General features: G+C 33.4%; 1 protein-coding gene across 1 annotated transcript in view; it reads left to right on the top strand.

Moving 5' to 3' along the window:
- Positions 1 to 21334, top strand: part of LOC129256926 (uncharacterized) — a 36122-nt gene that overhangs the window by 9986 nt on the left and 4802 nt on the right. Inside the window, exons 5-8 of the mRNA XM_054895145.2 lie at positions 4812 to 4877; positions 10650 to 10742; positions 11378 to 11570; positions 17211 to 17255. Of these exons, the coding sequence (XP_054751120.2) occupies positions 4812 to 4877; positions 10650 to 10742; positions 11378 to 11570; positions 17211 to 17255 (397 nt within the window). The remainder of the gene's footprint in view (positions 1 to 4811; positions 4878 to 10649; positions 10743 to 11377; positions 11571 to 17210; positions 17256 to 21334) is intronic.

The following is a 21334-nucleotide window of genomic DNA, read 5'->3' as shown; positions in this document are numbered from 1 at the left end:
AAGCTCTATGTGAGGATGAAGTATTACGGTCTGGACGTATGTCTGAAATTTGTGGATTCATATCTTGAACTGGTATTAAGTTCTCCGAGCATGGTTAGATTTGTGTTGGATTAGTCAATAGAGTGAATGTTTTAGGTATGTGATAGTGAAGTTATCAAAAGTTTACTTTGAAAACATTCCCCATCTTAAATAGAATATTTGGTAGAGAGACATAGACAAACAACAGATTCCAGTGAAGTTACTACCAGTAGGTTTTGAGCAGGTTATGATTTTTTTAAAAGCATGCATGAGCAGATTTTAAAGAGGCCCCATTTGAATGGATTATGGATGCATGTAATTCTACTTATGTTATACTCTTTATATATAAATTAGTAGACCCCTTATTGATCCCTATTACTGTTATCACATATTCTTAAAGTGAACATTTACATTGCATAAATTTCACCAAATGGTCAAATGATCTAATTTTATGATCTAATGTTTAAATTAAATGATCTAATATTTCTTAGAATTCTGTGCATGTTTAGTTTAATTGATTCACATTCCTTGTCTCTCTTTAATTTCCTGTACAATGATTCTCATTTTTTGGGGGGTATAATTTGAGTACATATTGCCATAGATTCTATGAAAATTTAAATAAAAGCTTTTATTAAAGAAATCTCTAATTGACTGCATCACCAAGTAAGTACTAATATGACTTTTCTCTGTTTAATGTGAGGGATGTCTCATAATTATATATAACAATCATTCAGTGAAATGCAAATGTTTTGCACCTTGCTCAGTCAACACTCTTCAGGCTACCAGTAGCTGAAATATGCTTTAAGTTTAAGATTTCTCGAAGAAAAAGTTTTATTCAAGAATTTTCTGTATTTCTATACAATATCATCCGTTGGGTTCTCCTTCATGTACATTTACTAGTCAAGTGGCATCTCTTATTCCTTGTGCCTTTTACTTTGATATATTTATTGATACTTCTGTGAAATATTAACCAGGAAATATCAATCACTTCAAATGAGCACTTGACCCACAATCACCTTGTAAGATTCTTATTGTTTGTGTTGGTCTAGGTCTTCAATGGGTAGGAGGGGTATCAGCTCATATTGTTGATTTCAAATTAGGTCTTTTAGTCCAATACAGTATAGAAAATTATGAGGCTGTTCTCACTACGCTTTCTAAAACTAGTTTACTGGAAAGCGATTCAGGAAACCTCTTTAGAAGATCGCTTTGCTAGCATTCCCACTTGATCACACGAAAGTGGTTTTCAAAATCACTTCACGTAAAGCGATCTTGTTGCTATGGAAACGCTCTCAGTGGGGTGACACATTTCGCGCGAAATTCGAAATCTCAGCGTATATAGGCATCCTACACCTGTCGAGGGGAGTAGCACGCTCAAAATGTGCGATGATCGCTTCCTGAAGAACGATTGTGTCCTCACTTACGCTAAAACCAGTTTAACGAGGCAAAGCGATCTTGAAAACTACATCACAAGGTGGTTTTCAGAACTGGTTTGGAAGATCACTTCCAAGATAGCTTTGACCATTCTCACTACACGTTAAACTAGTTTCCACTAAACTAGTTTCCAGTAGACTAGTTTTAGGAAGGTAGTGAGAACGGTGTCTTAGAATGAGTTAGACACGCCACCCCTTTGCCCACTCACACACACATGCACATTCATGATGTATGGCAATTTTTCTTACATCAATTTTGTAAAAAGTTTAAGATAACTTGCATGGGCATACATTAAGTTGGAAAACTTATTCAAAGAGTTTGTTTCAAGACCTCTAAAGCAGTAGGCTCTATGCAAGTCTAACAAATTGAAATAGATATGCTGTTGCATAATGGTTTAAGGTTTGACATTAATTTACACGGTGATGTGGATTTAAACAATATTCATGCCGCCTATTAGGTCACGTAGGCCTTATTTTTCTATAGGAACTTAAGTTTTTAAAAGATTAATTCCTGATTCTCACTATGCACTTTTTCATCAATTTCCGGATGTCTCTTCAGGTATGAAATATGCTCTTAAATGAAAAAGTTTACACTTGGGAATATTTCCTTTGAAAACTAGAGATGTTTACATTGCGGAAGAGTTTACCTTTCTTTTTCATTCTCCATGGAATTTGTACCTAGCTATTGCTTTTATATTTTACTGATTTTGAAAATCAGAAGATCAACATTGGAATCTTTATGTATGAGTAAGAACTAAGAATCATAATGGTGGGATAATTTATACATTTTTCGACAGGATAGGAGAAAAAACTTTCTTGATGATAAAGAAGATGCATTATGGCTACATGTACACTTACTACTACTACTACTACTACTACTACTACTACTACTACTACTACTACTACTACTACTACTGCTACTGCTACTGCTACTGCTACTGCTACTGCTACTGCTACTGCTACTGCTACTGCTACTGCTACTGCTACTACTGCTACTACTGTTACTACTACTACTGCCACTACTACTACCACTACTACTACCACTACTACTTCTACTACTATACTACTTATACTACTGCTACTATTACTACTGCTACTATACTACTGCTGCTACTATACTGCTACCACTACCACTAAAATTGCTACTGCACCTGTTGCTACTTTTAAACAGACTTATTTCTGCTAATTCACTAATTATTAATATTTTCTGCTTTTGTTTCATTTAATTATAAGACGTATTGTGTGTTATCCTTATGATATTTATCATGTGTCTTCATGAATCTATTTTGTATTTGTTTTAATTGTTTCAATACATGTACATACATGTATACATTTCATTGTTTTGTTTTATAGTAGAGTTGTCTTCTTATTCATAAACACATTTCCTGGTACACATTGAGGTTTCACCACTGAAACTGTACTGTATAATATAACTAAATTATGCTTTAATCACGAGAGTGAAACTGTTTAATGTGTTTATGAGGTGCAGAGCTTGCAATGAATTTGAAGATTTCACACATAATAAGAATGCTCAATTCTTGGGGATGTATAATTTACTGCTGACCCATTGTTTTAATAGCATTTGAAAATACGGTATCTTTAACATACTGGTTGCTAAGTAAAAGACACCCTTACAATACTAGGAGCATCATTCTTTTGTGCAATTTCATCTCCAATCCTTGCATTTCTTTTAAGACAAAATATATAAATGAAATGATGGGAGATGAATGAAAAAGTAATTGTGATAGTCTTTGTGGCTGGATACCTGCTAAAGGACAAGATTGTTGGTTGGTTGAGTTTAGTGTGGTGGTGGCGCTATCCATCGATATCCGATGATTTCCGCCAGGCAGCTAAGCGAGAGGTATTCCACCCTCCCCTGTACAGCTCTCGTCATTCAAGACTAAGAATTTTCATTTTTTAGAAATTAATTTATTGAATCAGTGAAAATCTCCTTATTTAGTAGTGATTCTGTGCACTCTGTTTTTTTTTTTCATTATATAAAAAATGTATTTTTGAATTCATAATCAAAAGAAATATATCATTTTCTTGAGATGATATCTGGCTTCTATCTTTAGATGATCTTTAAATGCTGAAATGCACTGAGATGCTTTGATATATAGATTTCTTGCCCTTTCAACATTTCTTTTCTTAAATCAATATCAACGAGTATAGTTATCTCCAGTGGTGGACCGTGACCCGGAGGAGACAAAGCATTGGGGGGGGGGGGGGCACAGCATCGTTCACAAACAATACAGTGCCCCTCCAATGCTTTGTCTCCTCCGGGTCACGGTCCGCTACTGGTTATCTCTATAGCATAATCTTTTTTAAAAATATTTTTGAAACAATTACTGTTTTTAATATGTGTTCTGTATTATGTTTTGTCTTTTTTGGAAGCTATATATCAACTATAATGTAGTAAGGAAATGTACAGGCCTACCTTTAGGATTGCATGGTCAGGTTTACAATCACTTTTGAGGTAAAACTGGGTGTAGCAAAGAAAGAAATCATTACATTCATGTTTCAGAGGAATGGATGGTATCATTTAAATCAAAAGGTAAAATTATTACCTTTATTTATCTCACAGAAGTATACATACTTTTCTACCAAAATAAAGACAATTCAGACCAAGTTTCAAAAAAGGGTGTATGAATGAAACCCACCTTCTCTGGTGCATGTACAATAAGCTTGTGCATGTATACATGAAGGTAGTTTACTTTGTTTTGAACACCTTAAGAAAATCCATTCACAAAGGTCATATTTCAACTATTCATTTACTTAGCAAACTTTTATTTACTTAGCATGCACAAGCATTGTAATCAATTGAGACTTTCAGGACTTGAGAGATATGTAAAATACATTGAGTACAACTCTTCTTATATGATAATTGCTCAGCTACATGTACATTATTGGGAAACAGGTTTGAATTTATAGAAAAGTTTAAAAGTCTTTTTTGGAACTACAATATATACTTTACCCTCCCAATTTTAAACATGATAGGACTAGGTACAATATGTAGGGTAAAATAAAAAAGGGCACACAATATGTTGTGTTATCTCAGTTGGTAGAGCATCCATCTCATAACCAGGAGGTCGGTTGTACAAACCCCGGCTGCATCAGACCAAAAGGCGTAAAAAAGATGGGAGTTGCTGCTTCCCTGTTTGGCGTTCAACAATTTAAGGGATGGAGCAACGTCGATCTGGTGCTGGGCAATTGCTGCTGGGCCCATAATCGATTGGACAAGATGAATTTTGGAGGATTTCTATTTCTGATTTCTTTTTCAAATAATAAAATCTGTATTTTTAGAAATGAAGCAAAATCATTTTGTGTGTTGAAAACAAAGATTGTAATTCTTTGTGCATTTAGGTAATGCTGCAGTAGACAAGAAAGATGAAGACGATGAAGATGAACTACCCCCACACCTCCGTATGAGTGAGTTTGGAAAACAGACAACCATTGGCTTCAGCTATTGCCAACTACATCTTGACTTCATTTTAATTTCTAACAGCTTTTAATACCTAACAGTCATTTTGTTTTTGTAGAACTGTGTGATGTTGAAGCATTCTTGTGTTGTCAACTTGTCATCAATTTGCTTATTATATGATCATAGTTAACCAATGATGCTTATTATTTGTGTAGTGCGATTTTAACACTGGGTGTGAATGAAAATTGTGTAAAGCAAGCATTTTTGTTTGTATGCACTTTGTTTTTATTTAAAAATATAACCATACTTTTTTTTTGCTTTATATACTCAGTTACATTAAAAGTATCATTATCGTTATGATGGTTGTAATTTTATGTGTTAACTTTAATGTGATATGCGATATCAATTTATTTCCAAGTATGTAACCGGCATAAACTGTGCATGTCAAGACGTTGACATAATGGAGTTAGATTTTTATAGCTTTATCACTTCCAAGCTTTATCATTTTCTGCAAAGTATTAGTTGATGTGAACAGGGAAAACCTTATTATTACAGACCACATTCGTAATGCAAGTTTCCTGATTTTCCTCATATATATGGCTGTTATGAAATAAAACCCTCTTGATGTGAGATGAGGAATGTCATTTATAATTTTGCATTCATTGTCATTCCTCATATGGACCATTATTTATGGTATGAAATGATAGGTCACTGTTTATGAATACGAGGAAGGGTGTTTTGCATTTTTTTTTCTTTTCCAAATCATCTTTGCTTCATGATAAATTTTTGATTTACACTAAAACAAAATGTAGAAGTATAGCAAAACAATGCAGCTAAAACTTGATGTTTGTATAATTAGAATATTGTAAGAAGAATAAATCTACATTTATCGAATTAGACAAATTTGTTACTTTTAAAATATGATACCCAACAGAGCAATAAAAGTTCAACATAAATGTAAAGAGTTTAGTGATAATGTCCCATCTTTACACATTTGTTGGCCAGAATCTATCATTTGGCATATGAAATTATGAAATTGAATCAAACTTCTACCATTCCATAAATTCCTTTTATTTCTCTTTCTTTTAAAATGCTTTAACAATTAAACCTCAAGTAATTGGACAATCCCCAAATAAATGTTCTACATGTATAGTTTCCTCAGACTTGTCCCATATAGTTTTGAGGGTACTATCCATGCATGAGGAGGGACCACAGTACAAGGCTACACTTTACATTATTATTGTCCTTCTCTTCTCATGAATAGCATTTTTTTTTATAACCCATAACAAAATAGATAATGGATATTGTCTGCAAATTATGAATTAAAGCTATATTTATATCAGCTACACTTTGTATGGTTTTCAAAACTAATTTTGTCTATCTGCTTTTAGATATAGCACTTAACAGTAAATAAGTTGTCTATTAAAATTGTTAGGGAAGTCACTTAGTTGCACAAAACATGAGCCCTCCCCCCCCCTCCCACAAAAAATGCAATAAAATACATTACAAACCAGCACATAGTGGGTGCTGGATTGTGTCATTGACATTGGTTCAGGAATTGGGCACATAGATTTTCTTTTCTGCTTGATATTGATAGCATACTGTGGCATGTGTATTGACTTGACAGATTTTTATATGAGCAAGCAACATTCCCCCCCCCAAAAAAAAAAAAACATGGTGTTTGAAGAATTACTGCATTAAAATATTGATTTGGTTTGAAAATCTGCTTAGATTTGGGTCAATGGTTTTTCATCTTTGCTTGAGTCATATCTCATATATTTTCATGACCAATGATAATGAATAATAATAATAATAAGCAGTTCTTATACCCCTTTCATAAACCCAATAAAACATATCCTCCAATTAGCCGCCTAAGAGTAATGCGGATAATTCAATAAAAATTGCGTTCACAAACTCCATAAATTATTTTTACGAGCGCCCGTCCTGAAAAAGGCGGATAATCGTCATGACAACTGGACACGCCCCCTCCAATGCGGTTGTGTTGGAAAAGGGTGACCTTGTGACCGCACCATGGCAATTATCCGCATTATTTGGAAATACGTTCATAAACTCAAAATCTTGTCCCGATGCCGCTATTATGCGGATAATAGCAGCATCAGAATAATGCGGATAACTCTTGTCCTCCTCTGATTTTACGACCAAATTATGCTGCTATTAGCCGCATAATTGTGTTTTATTGGGTTTATGAAAGGGGTATTAGAGACACATGATACATAGTCTCTATGCATATAATGAAAATATCGAAAACAGTTGAAATCTTCAATTGCAGTTTACTTGAAAATTTATTTGGCGTATCTGCTATTGTGTGCCACTTGGTGATTTCAAGGACAAAATAGATGAATATTGCAACATATGAAACTAAACCAAAACCTGTCAATATGCCATATTTGATAATGTATATTTTTGTAAGATTTCATAAGAATTATGAAAAATTAAGAATGAAAACTCGGTCTTCAAATTTTGTATTGTGTAAAATTATTCTTTAATCCTCTAAACAGTTTGTTTTCAGTATAACACTTTTTCATAGATTTTTATCTTATTTCACATTATTGCTTTTATTTCATTGCCATCTCAAATTCAGGATGGGAGTCTGTCTAAATTTTTGCAGATCATTGTCATTGGCTTCAATATCTGCTCTGTATTCATGGTTTTAAACTATAATTATTTAGTGCACAAACTGCTAATTGATCATTAAGTTGCATACATCTTTTCAATTTTTTTGTATACTAATACTGCTTGCACTTCTTTCATCAATAAGTAATGATTATATACAGGAATTGTTAAAGCTTGCTTTATTTATCCCTTTTTTCCTGTAATGTACCATTATTTACATGACATGTTTGGATTTTATCCTTTGTATTGCTGTATACTCATCTCTTGAAAGTAATAGCTATCTTCCTGTCATCAGTTTATCAGACAAGAAAAATTATGCTTAATTATTGAACTTATTTGTTATCAATATTCTATTTCACTAATGATTTGATGTTTCAATTCAGATATAAACTTGACAATGATTGTGATGTTAATATGTTGATTTTTAAGTAATTAAAACAATGAGGCTAAAACTTATATATGGCCATGAAATTTTGCTTACTGAATTTGATTTTAAATTATATTTAGTAATGAGATTTCTTGTACTTTTTTTTTTGTCTCGCCCACCAGAGGTGATTTCATACTGGCCTTTTCGCCGGCGAAACTGTTTCGCCGGCGAAGTTCTCCACCTCTAGCGGTGGAGAAGTTTGCCGGCGAACTTCACCGGTGAAGTTCTCCTGTGTACCTTTCATACTGGACACTTTCCCCTTCGCCGGTGAAAAGCGCAATATGAAAGGGGTATTAGGGATTCAAATGTCGTCTGTCGTCCGTCCGTCACAAACCTTATGACACATAACTGATGATAACTCCACAACCGTAAGTCACTTTTCAACCAAACTTGGATGGTAGGTGGACTTGGGGAACCTGCATGTTGTGCTGCAGTCGGAGGTCACATGGTAAGGTCAAAGGTCATTTTCAGGTCAACGTTAAAGTTTACATGCAAGACTATCATATGACACCTAACTCTGCAACCGTCATTCACTTTTCAACCAAACTTGGATGGTAGATGGACTTGGGGGACCTGCATGTTATGCTGCAGTAGGAGGTCACATGGTAAGGTCAAAGGTAATTTTCAGGTCAACGTTAAAGTTTACATGCAAGACTATCATATGACACCTAACTCCGCAACCGTATGTCACTTTTCAACCAAACTAAGATGGTAAATGACTTGGGGAATCTGCATGTTATGCTGCAGTCGGAGGTCACATGGTAAGGTCAAAGGTCATTTTCAGGTCAACGTTAAAGTTTACATGCAAGACTCTCTTATGACGCCTAACTCCGCAACCGTAAGTCACTTTTTAACCAAACTTGGATGGTAGATGGACTTGGGGGACCTGCATGTTAGGCTGCAGTCAGAGGTCACATGGTAAGGTCAAAGGTCATTTTTAGATCAACGTTTAATTTTACATGCAAGACTCTTATGACACCTAACTCCGCAACTGTAAGTCACTTTTCAACCAAACTTGGAAGGTAGATGGACTTGGGGGACCTGCATGTTATGCTGCAGTCAGAGGTCACATGGTAAGGTCAAAGGTTATTTTCGGGTCAACATTAAAGTTTACTTGCAAGACTTTTATGACAAGTTTTATTCCATCCCAGTCATTTCACAATGAAGTTTTGATACAATTCTGTTGCGTGCCCTCGTAAATCACGATATTTCTGATTATTTTTATAAGTGGGCGAGACACAAAATCGCTTTTGCCTTGTTTTGTAATAATTTTTATCTAAATTTTGCTCACTGAGCAGTTCTAAATGCAACTAGAATTGTTTCACTATTTAACTGTGGACTCTCTCCCAAGATCTGAAATGTCAACTCACGCTGAAAATCAGCACGTTTGTTGCCTTTGGCATAATCTTCATTATCCCATCAATAGATTTTTACGAAAGTCATTATACTTTTCCTAATTATGCTTATTATACTAATTTATGCATGAATTTGTATAGTTTTTACTCTAATTTCCTAAATAATGCTAACATTGGGTTGATTTATGGTTCACATTTTTTAAATTCTTATAAAATTACTTGAAAATAATTGCTGGATTAATTCCCAAAGTATAGGCCTACATGTTTTTTTCAATTCCTCATTGTATTTTCTGTTATAATTTTTGTTTTAATTTTGTGGATATTTTTATATGACACCTCTGCAATAAATGATAGCATTAAACTGTCATATTGCAATAAACAAAAGCAAAATAATCATACATTCATAGATTTCAGCATAAAACTCAATTTATGTTTTGATGTACATGTGAAAATGCTGCATAACTTCGAAATACATACCCAGACTCATAAGAAAAGAGTCCTGAACTGTTCCAATGAGAGCTTTTTACTTTGAAGTTTTTTAAAAAATTAATTGTAATAATTTACAAAGCAACTGACTACATTATTCAAACTTTAGATCTTCTGAATTATTCTGTCATTGTGAATCTTTAAAGGGCAAGTCCACCCCAGAAAAATGATTATGTGAATCAATAGAGAAAAATCAGACAAGCATAATGCTGAAAATTTCATCAAAATCAGATATGAAATAAGAAAGTTATGACATTTGAAAATTTTGTTTATTTTTCACAAAACGGTTATATATATAACACTGCCATATGCAATTAAAAAAGATGATGATGTCCCTCACTATTTTTTGTTTATTGTTTGACTTTGAATTATATAATATTTCAAGTTTTACAGATATGACATAGTGACCAACTTGACTGAAGCACAAAATGATAAAACATGTTAATTCGACATGTTCAGGAGGATTTCACATAACAATAATGAGAAAGTTTAAATATTTCACATTTCATGAAATAAAATACAAAAGAAATAGTGAGTTGGTAATGTCATAAGTCCCCTCATTTGCATACGGAACAGGATGTGCATATAACTATTTTGTGAAATTAAGCCAAATTTTATAATATAACTTTCTTATTTTACATCTGATTTTGATGAAATTTTCACTGTTAAGCTTGGTGGAATTTTCTCTTTTATTCAAATCAAAACTTTTTCTTGGGGTGGGCTTGTCCTTTTAAATGATGCCAGTCAAAGAGTAATGGACTACTTTACCTTCAGTTACATTCCTTGGACATGATTAAAAATATAGTAAAGATTATCATATTTTGAAACAATTATATGCATAGTGTGGTAATATATCAATTATTGTTTGTTCTCCACAGCCCCTCCCCCTCCTGTATCCAGTCCTCCACCACCAGACTATGATTTTGATGATGAAGATGATGCAGCTAATGGAGTGCCTTATCATCATAAATGTAAGATTATTGAAGTACATGAACAGAATAATACATATTTAATATCATATTCACTTGAAATCTTGGGGCTTGATTTATAAAGTTACGAGTATGGTAAATGTGTCATTATGGCTACTACTATACAGAGCTGGCAGCAAATCACAATCATGGTTTCATGGTGGTTACCATGGTGCCAAAGCTACCATAGTTGTAACTATCTATGAAATGGATACCAGATGTTGATCAGTAGGGAGCTTTCAAAAACACAGCATAAGCAAAGAGGAAAGATTTAAACCAAAATGTAACGGCCTAATTTTTTAATGCACTGGATGTCAGAAAAGAGCACATCAACACCAGTCCACGCACAACTAGCTTGGATATAACTTTTTCATGATGTCACAGCATGCTTACGCAGTGGTGCTCATATTCCACCTCTAGGTTAGCTACCAAGGAGACGCCCCAGCTGTCATATTTTAACACCGTAGGACTGAGCATTGCAGGTCACTTATTATCTGAATCTACAGCCCTCTTCCAAACTTGTTTGAAAGATCCCAAGTATTAATGCAATGATACATTTCAGTCCTATGACTTTTCACACTTACCATAGGCAGTACCTCATTTATAAACAGGTTTTCTTTTTTCCAATCATGATGCAGTAAACTTATCTGGAAGACAGGAGACTGGTCGATTCATTGAGGTCGTTGATGACAGCATGGATGACCCTTCCAGTATTCCACCTTCCTTAGTAGGACGAGTAGATGAAGATGGTCTCATCCATCCAAAGCCCTTAACTAATCGAGTCATGGACTCCCCTATGCATAAGAGCCTTCACAGAGAGCTCAGGATAAGGTATTGCTATACATCTCTGTTAGTAGGGAATTTTCGCAGTCACTACGCAGATGCTTTCTATAACACACATAATTTTTTTTCAAAAGCCCTTCAATGACAAAACAGCCTTTGTAAAAAAAATGGTGGATCAAAACAGCAATGTCATATGGAATCTGGACAAACTGCAAAATAATAACAAATGTTTGATAGAGTTCAAACTAGTGCCTCAAGTAAGCTCTATTCTTAATTTGACATAAGATGCATTTTCGTATGTAGCTATAGATTTCAAGAGTCTATTAAAGTATAATGTTTTAAACCATGTCAACTGTTACCATATTATTGTAGAATAATGAATTTAAAAAGTCAAGAGAAAAGATTTTTTGTTTAAGTTCAAAATCATGGCAGTTTTTTTTTCTCTGCATTTTGCGATTTGTTGCAGTCACTGTGGAAAACATGCAGAATGGGTATCATTCATCACACAAAAGTCAACAGTTCCTAACTTTATTAGAGTGCACATTTTGCCATTGAAATCTATTTTATTTTTGCAATTATAGAATGCAGAGCTTTAGGCCCCCTTACCATATATTAAAGGAAAGAGGATCAAACAAGAATTTGGTGTGGCTTTGAAAAAGATTGTTTTCATCTTGCCTGTGTAACCAGGCCTTCATGAAGTGAAGTGCATTTAAGAGTCCTTTTCTTAACAATATCAGATCAGGGAAGTGAGAGGTTCCCTGATCAGTTAGGATGAATATGACCTGTAATAATCTGTCTTCCATTTCAAAATTTATATTCTTTCACTAATCAGAGACAATGAAACCACTCGCTTCAATTTTTTTATTTCAGAAGGGTAGAAGAATAGTATTCTTAGAAGCATTTTGGCTAAAGGATTGACAAAAAAATGGAAAAGGAATCAGATGGATGGAGGTTAAAAACTTAAAATCGTTAATAGAAATTGGCAGCTTAGGCACCATTACCAAAAATCAGTACCTTCTTTCATTCAGGAATCCCTCCTGCGTTTGTTTGTCATTTGCCACCTTTCGCAATCATCACGGACGCTAATATTAGGGTCCCCTAACACAAAAGTTGACGCTTAATCATACACTTGATTTTTAAGATTGATTGTACATTATAGTCAATAGAATCAAACGTAGAAAACTGCTCTACAATCAATGCTAAGATTTGTGTTACAGGGGGTTACAGGCCCTACAGATCTACTTTTCGTGTGCAAAATTCTTTCCCGCGACACCCGCACGCCATACATGCATGTATTACGACTGATGGCTGGAGATATTCGAAATGCAGGACCTAAACTAGAATATGACATGGAAAAGAAAGTGGTTTTTCAAACAAATCGAGTACATATTGAGTGAGGAAAAACTTACTAAATTAAGGCTTAGATATAGATCATTACAGTCCATCGAATCGATATTACATTTAATGTGGATTATTGGTGGATCTCTGGCAATTGCTTCCGTGGGTCAGATCACCTCTCTAGCCGAACCCATTTCGCATATGTACACAGCGTATGCAATACGTTTGCATGCGGGTTTCTTTTGTTTCTTTTTATCACTCCTTCTACACAAACGATACGCCTCTAGCACACGATGTAAAGGGTATTATGTTTTACTTTCCCCAGAAATGGGGGGTTAGATTCAAATTCCGGGGGGACCACTTCCATTGATGAGTGGAATATACCAGGCACGACCATGGGGTTTCGAAAAGTACCCTAAACAAGGGAAGCAAGTCTTTTCCAGATTATGAAAATGCATCTTTTAACAATTATTTGGCTTGTGAAACCCTACAAGTATTGGAAATATATCCCTTTTTTCAGTATTTTAATCATCGTGTTTGACACCTTTATAACGTTACATAGGCCTATACGTAACGTACTTACCCACTCTTTCCCTTTTTACGCGTTGTTGCGCCTGGTATCCACTCTTCAATGAAAGTGGGTCCCCCGGGCGGCCTCTCGAGCTCTGGGAGGAACCAAATGTGGATTTGGAAAGTCGTCCTAAATCGGATATATCGGTGTTACCATAGTAGCAACCAGAATTTTGCACACGAAACGCAAATTGAATGTTTCCGTTCCAGATGCGAAACGAAAAAAAAATCTCATGTCACACAATTTGCATTGCAGGACAGAGTTTTAAGACCATGATGACGGGCCCAAAAGACTCTTCTAAAATCAACTAACGTCGTAAATAAGCGTTCGCATTCTTCCAACGAAATTGATAAACCAATGAGGAATGTAATGAAAGCTACTATGAGAGATGAATCCTGCTATACAGTGCGTATCAAAAAAAAGTTTTCACTTTGAAAAAATCCTGTAAAATTATACATTTGTAATATCTTGAAGATTTTTCCACATTTTAACATTGGTACAGATCCATTTAAGCAAATGACAATATAATTGCCAAAAAATATTTCCGCTTGAGTGAGCACCACTTACTTTTGAAAAGTTAGTGAAAAATGATTTGCGCAGAACTTCGAAAGTTATGCGAATAAAAGTAGACCTTAATCATGAAGAACACGTGGAATTTTGCTAGTAAAATTGATTTGAAGATATCTTTTGCCTTTTTTTATTTGATTCCTTGCCCAAAATACTTCAAAGAGTGCATTTTGCCCCACCCCACTCCCCCACACACCGAAGCCATTATGACGATATTTGCTTTACACTGAGCTGTGATTTACATGGAATGGCTTAAGCCTGATTTTCATTTTGTTAATCATTGCCAAGCTTGGGAAAAGTGTGGAGAAACAAGTATTAAATGAAAAATGAAATGTAAACCCACTTTCAATGATAAAAACTTAGTGAAAAAATGCTGGAGATGTCTGATATAAACTTTTGTTCAGATTAAGTTATGTCCTCAGATCCAGCTGGCACAAAGAGGGTAAAGGTTGTGCTTACTAAGTGTTGAAATTTCAATTTGGGTGGCAGAATTGTTACAAAATGCTTGAATGTATCCGTTTTATTTCAATTGACTAAAAGTGCAAGGGAAATGTATGAGAAATGTTTCGCAGGGTAAGTTTGATTTCGCCCTTTCCCCTTGACACAGCGTGAAAACAAGCATTTCTGCGCAAACAGATTTCTACGAGCTTTACAAAAATGGACAGTACTCACTCAAGTGTAACATTCTGACAAAACTTTTACTTTCATTGCATAGATGAGACCCAAACCCAAGATTATATGTGGAAAAATTACCCACATGTTGTATATTTTTTAATTCCCAGTGCTTTTTCAAAGTGCAAACTTTTTTTTGATATGCACTGTATAGGCACTATACATCTATCACAAACCCTCCCCTACATTTTACATTATATCATCTAAAGTATGGTGGATGTGAGGATTAGCAATGAAAACATATCTGCATGATTCTTCTGTAGATGAGATGCTCTGACTTATGGTTGGTTTATCATAATTTCACTGAATTCATATGAGGAATAGATATGTAAACATCGACTAAAATGCATGAATGAAAATTACATATAATTAGAAACCATATATTGTAATGATAAGTTTACTTTTAGTATGTAAGATATTGAGATGAGGGTCAACTCAAAGGATGACGCAGGAAACCGTATAGTTTCCTGTGCCATCTTTGAGTTGACCCTCGTCTCAATATCTAAGAAACAATATATATAATGTAGATTATTTGTTTCAGTTTCAGTTTTCAGTTTGGTTTATTTTCATATCTCATAAAATATCAAATACAATGTAACGTCCATCGAAAGACAGTAAGTCATTGATAATAAAATAATACAATACATCACCATAATTCATAATAAATCAGACAAATGTTATACGATTGAACGTTTGGATTGGAGACAGATATATCAATAAGATGAGAATATGAAGGGCAAACTATTTAAAAAGCAGAGCTTGTAATTTATAGTTTCCCTATTAATAAAATTATAAGTAATTGTCAACTTGTTTTAATATCAATATGTTACAAGAAAAGAAAGAGTAAGAGAGAGAGAGAAAAAAATATATATTTCCTTTAAAAAAATGAGAGAAAGAAGGAGACAAAAAGAAAAAAAAACTAAACAAAGCAAAAGGAGGTGGACTGACAATAGTTAAGAGGAACACTAGGGAGCCGATGAATTGTCGTTTAGACATTTGTTTAAAATATAAATTTTCAATTTACGTTTAAAAGTATATATAGAATTGCAATCTTTGAAGTCGGTTAGTAGATCATTCCAAAATAATGGACCTGTGACAATAGTTGTTTTGTGTGAAAAAGCTGTACGAGTACGTGGAAGATGATAATAATGACTTTGACGAGTAGGATAGCTATGAATCTCGTCATTCTTTCTAAATAGAGAAGATACGGTAGTAGGTAATTCTTTTCTTGAGAGTTGAAACATAAATATTCCAAGGTTAAATGCATAAAGATCATGGATTTGTAGAACATTACATGAATAAAAGAGTGGCATAGAATGAGCCCTGTAACTTGTATTATTAATAATTCTTATTAGTCTTTTTTGGATAAGTAAAATTTTATTTATATGAAGTTTTGAACTGTTCCCCAAGAAAGGATACCGTAATTTAAATACAGTACAGCAAAATTAGAGTGGAGTATAAACATAACAAGACACGGGTGGGAAAAGATGACTTAAGTTTGCAGATGAGACCAGTATTTCTGGATATAATTTTACTAATGTGATTAATGTGGGCTTTCCAAGTTAATTTACTGTCGATATATACGCCAAGAAATTTTGTCGTGTCAACCTTTACAAGATGTGTGTTGTTTAAAAATACAGGTCCGGGTAAATTAGCGATCGTATTACTAAATAAGATATAATTGATTTATTGATATTTAGAGACAATTTATTGGAATGTATCCAGTTAAGAACAAAGATCAGTTCATGATTTAGTGTTTGTAAGAGAGTTTGAGGATTTTTGTGAGAGATAACTATATTGGAGTCATCTGCAAACAAAAGGAATGAAAGAATATTAGAACAATTTTGAAAATCATTAATGTAAATGAGAAATAATAAAGGGCCTAGTAAAGACCCCTGTGGCACTCCGCATGTAATAAGTTTTTTATGAGATTCTTGATTGTTAATACATACAAACTGCTGACAGTTAGATAGATAACTTCTGAACCACTCCAAGGCCTTTCCACGTATTCCATAATGTGATAATTTGAATTTGTTTAAAATTAATGAGATTAAATAGGCTTGAGATAAAAATGCAGGATATTGATTGTAGAATCTTTGTGCTGTTGCAATTGTTTTGTTTTATGTCACTGTATATTACAATTCTTTGAATTGATTCAATATAATTATTAGGAGTTTAGGTAATTTAATAGTGACCAGTCAGTGATTGAAGAATACTATTTAATAGACTCTCTTAAAAAGTAAGTTAAGTATCGGTGGGACATCAAACTCATATCTCATTATATCATGACTATTCTGCCCCTTTTTGTTGGTCACATACTGTTTTTGTACAAATGTAAAGAAATCATGATATGGCTCTAACCACTCGAGAAAAAGAAGGGATTTAACTCATCTCATTTTCTGAGTAAATAATCTTCTACTTTTAATTGCTTTATATTACTGAAACTGTTAATGCCCTACCATGTATGTTTCCGGCCTGTAAATGCTGCCTTTTTTTTATCTGATTAGCATAGTTGATATCCTTATTTTATCCCTTTTAAGATCCCATTATCCTAGAGGTGAAAATACAGGACCGTTTGAAGCCAGGTGAGGAATAGAAGCGGTTTATTTTGAGGAATAAAATAAAAGATTTTCATCAAATCTTTCAACCTTTTTCATCACTCTCCTCTTGTTTTGAATAACACTTCGTGCTAAAGTGTTCAGCTTTTTACCTTCTCTGCTGGCTTTATATTGATTCTCAAGTCTACTAATGTCTGCCCTTCATCAGACTTTAAAAATGATTAAAAAAAAGTAGTTTTTTCAAAGAAAGAACTAAGTTTTTGAAAATTAACTTTCCTGATCCTGTATTTATAGTCTCAAGTTCTTATAGAGTAATAGGTCATGCAAGTAGCAATTTGAAGTTGTTTTTTCCTGTTTGCATTACTTCTTTAGCTGTTTGATATGTTTTGGATTTTAAATAAAAAAAAACAGATTATTGGCTTCTCTTTGAAAAATAATGTTCTTATGTGGTTTCCAATGGCTGTGTTGCTAATACTAACACTTTCCTAAATCATTAAGAAATATAATATCTTTAGCTAAGAATTGTCAAAATCTCTCTGCAGCTACTCTCAAACTCTCTTCCTTCCAATTGTCTTCTGCATTTTGTTTTAAAGTATAGATATATGTCAAGGATGTCTTCTTAGACTTATCCTTCTTATGTCTATATTGGTTGATTAACCATTTCAGAATGGTGTGGTCTTCAAATTAAATTTGATATTTTCATGACACTGAATGATAAAATGTTTCTCAAATGTTTTTGGCAAGTTTGTACCAATTGATTTGCACTGTTGTGGCATTGGTGCAAGAATGTCTTTAGCATCTTGTTTATATTCATTGCATCCATACATGAATGTATGGCACTAAGGGCATCCTTGCAATGACATTACAGTTCAATTCTACATTCATATACTTTGAATTTTCTTATATTTATTGGTTGTAATGTAAGAATCTACATTCTCTGTGCCTATTGTACATCTTCAAATAAGTATTCGTGATATTCACCTTGGAATAATAGAGATCTTTTCTATCGCATTATAGAGTATGTAAAAGATGTTTAGAACAGAGAAATTATAAACTTGTAGAAAATCATGAATTACATTGTATCATTTCATCATTACTTTTCATCACCAGCATTGCTCCAATTCAATAGTTCTATTAGTCATAATTTTCTAGCAGCTTATGATCATTAAAGTGATTTTTTTTTCTTTCCCTTTTTTCAGATATAATTATTCTTTATAGCAATTTGTGATGTGGCATCACTTTAAAAACATGATATACAACCATCCTGGATTTTATTGTAGTCATAAGAATGAATACCAATACCAAATAAGATTTTAAGTAGTTTGGAGGTCTTCCTTGTTGTGGTTCACACTTTATAGTCAGTATGTGCCTGGTATACTTTGACAAAAGAAAGCAAGAAACATATTACAAAACTGACATTGAGTTCTTGATGTTTTCATATTTTATGATTTCTTCTTCCAGTCAATTTTTTAAGGAATATTATTCATTGCTATGAGGTATGACTGGTTTAAAGGTCATGAAAAATAGACTGACATTCAGGATTTAACATAAGAATTAATTTACATTTTATCTGACAATGCAGTTAAATAGCTAAAGCACAAACTCTTTCACTTCTGAACAATAAATAGCTAAAGCACAAACTCTTTCACTTCTGAACAATAAATTTAACCATTTTTTTAAAGCATTGTTATCAATGTACATGTAAATAACATATGAATTTTGCTATTTTGCCAGAAATGTCACTTTGGTCGCTTGCTTTCTTTTGTAGGGCATTATATTATTTATACCACCATGGTTAATTATTTCAAAGTGATAGAACCTGAATGGTGAGACCACCTCCAGGGATGAGTCTTTTAACACAAAGAATTGGGATGGATTGCAGGTTATTATAATTTTAAACTTAAAGGAGTATACTCTGGGCTGATAATAATTATATCTGAATAAATAGAATAAGATTAATAGAGCAAAATGCTGAAACTTCATCAAAATCTGATAACAAATAGCAAAGTTATTGAATTTGAACATTTAGCAATATTTTGTGAAAACAATGATTAGGTGGGCTGATGATGTCATATCCCACTTTCCTTTTTCTTATGTTATTACATGAAAACATAATTGTTTAATCATTTCATACTTGTGTACACAATATTTCTCCCTTATGATGAAATCAGTTGCAGCAATGATTATCTAATGCACTAAAGCAGATGTCAAACCATTATTTTAGTTCTTGAATTAAAACATTTGAATAAATTATTTCATATAACAAAAAAATATAATAAAAATCCCCTTTCATCCTGTCAATACACTTAGTATAGAATGCTGGCACAAGGGACTGTTACTTATTTCTTAACATTTTTTTATTGGCATCATACCCATTTGTCCATCAAAATATTAATAGAGATGAGTCTTAGAAAAAAAAAATGGCTCCAGGGCCCTGTTGCATGAAAGAAAAACTCAGGCAATTTTTTTTGGCCAGAGTATTTTTATTATAAATTTCAATGGCATGATTTTGTTTGCCAGAGTTTTTTTATGGCAAAAGTTTTATGCAACAGGTCCCTGGTATCACCATTGCAGTTTTTCTTCTACTCTTTTTTTTTTTTTTTTCAAAATGACTTAGCACAAATTGGATTGTGTATTTCAGAACAGGATAGGACATTCATTTTCAATAAAGCAATATGGAATATGTTGTTTACCGCTATGAAGGAGATGAGTTAATGCCCTTTTTGCTCTCAACAAATTAATGTTAAACCTTGATAGAACTATGTCATCTTCACAATCAGCATTACTTTCGCTTTTCATCTGTCAGTATAAAAAAATCATATTTCTTATTCTCATCCAGCATTTGCAAAGGAAAGCAGTACTTTGACAAAAATAATGGATGAATTATTGAAGCTGTAATTTTAGCAAATAGTAAAGTGTAAGAGCTGTGAAAACTCAGGCTCTAAAAGGCCTGTTTGGATGAAAACTCAGGCTCTAAAAGGCCTGTTTGGATGAAAACTCAGGCTCTTAAAGGCCTGTTTGGATGAAAACTCAGGCTCTAAAAGGCCTGTTTGGATGAAAACTCAGGCTCTTAAAGGCCTGTTTGGATGAAAACTCAGGTTCTAAAAGGCCTGTTTGGATGAAAACTCAGGCTCTTAAAGGCCTGTTTGGATGAAAACACACAATAGTTACAACCTGATTGTATTTCTAAAGGATCTTGTTTTGTTTCATGGACATTTATTTGAAGATATTGAATCTTTTTTAATGGCCTGCTGGATCAAATACTGTTATGAAATTGATTCATCCTTTTAATCAGTATGTCTTTAAGTGCAACAAATCAAATGCACATTATGTTATGTACGGTTAAGATTCTGATTTGTAATAGTTGATTTATTGTTTAGCACTATATAACAAGCTGTATAATCAAATTCATCAAATATTAAAGCAGCCTTGGATTTTCTTTATTATTTATAGGTTGTCTAATGTGATTTGCACCACTTGACTGTACAGTTATTATATTTTTCCTTTACCTGTTTATAGGCTTGTTTACAGCATGTTGGGTTTTGTAGATGCAAGTGTAGTATTAGTTTAGATCTGTATGAAATGAATAAAATTTTTCAAATGTAATGCATCACTTAGCAAGGTAAAGACAGACTAGTGATAATAGTTACAAATTCCATACTTCTTGATGTCATGAAACATAACACTATTTTTATAATAAAAAATCTTAGAGAGTCTGTGATCTTTGGAGCAATGAAAATAATGTAAATTTGTGTAAACATAATCAAAATTCTACATTAGGATTATTGGTCTAGCAGTAGAAATGTTTTCACCTGTTTTCTAAATTCAGGTCTAAATTGTTCATCATAGTGGCCTATGTTATCAAAAGTTTATGAAAAGAAAAAAAATCAAAGCTCTCTTTTCAACATATGTAAATGATTCTGATTTTGTTGATAGTTTCTTTGGTAGTTATATTATAATGTGAAGAAGAGATTTCATGAAGCAGGAAACCAGCTTTAGTGTTTGAGCTGTTGTTTGAAGCTCATGTTAATATTATATTTGAATCAAGAGGACATACTTGTAAAGACAGACTGCATGCATCAGAATGGGATTCCTTCAAATAGCAT

The sequence above is a fragment of the Lytechinus pictus genome, chromosome 3 (genome assembly GCF_037042905.1).
Source record: "Lytechinus pictus isolate F3 Inbred chromosome 3, Lp3.0, whole genome shotgun sequence".
NCBI classification, from domain to species: Eukaryota; Metazoa; Echinodermata; class Echinoidea; order Temnopleuroida; family Toxopneustidae; genus Lytechinus; species Lytechinus pictus.
Note: the sequence above shows the minus strand (reverse complement) of the source record. Positions and strands in the feature narration are given on the sequence as shown.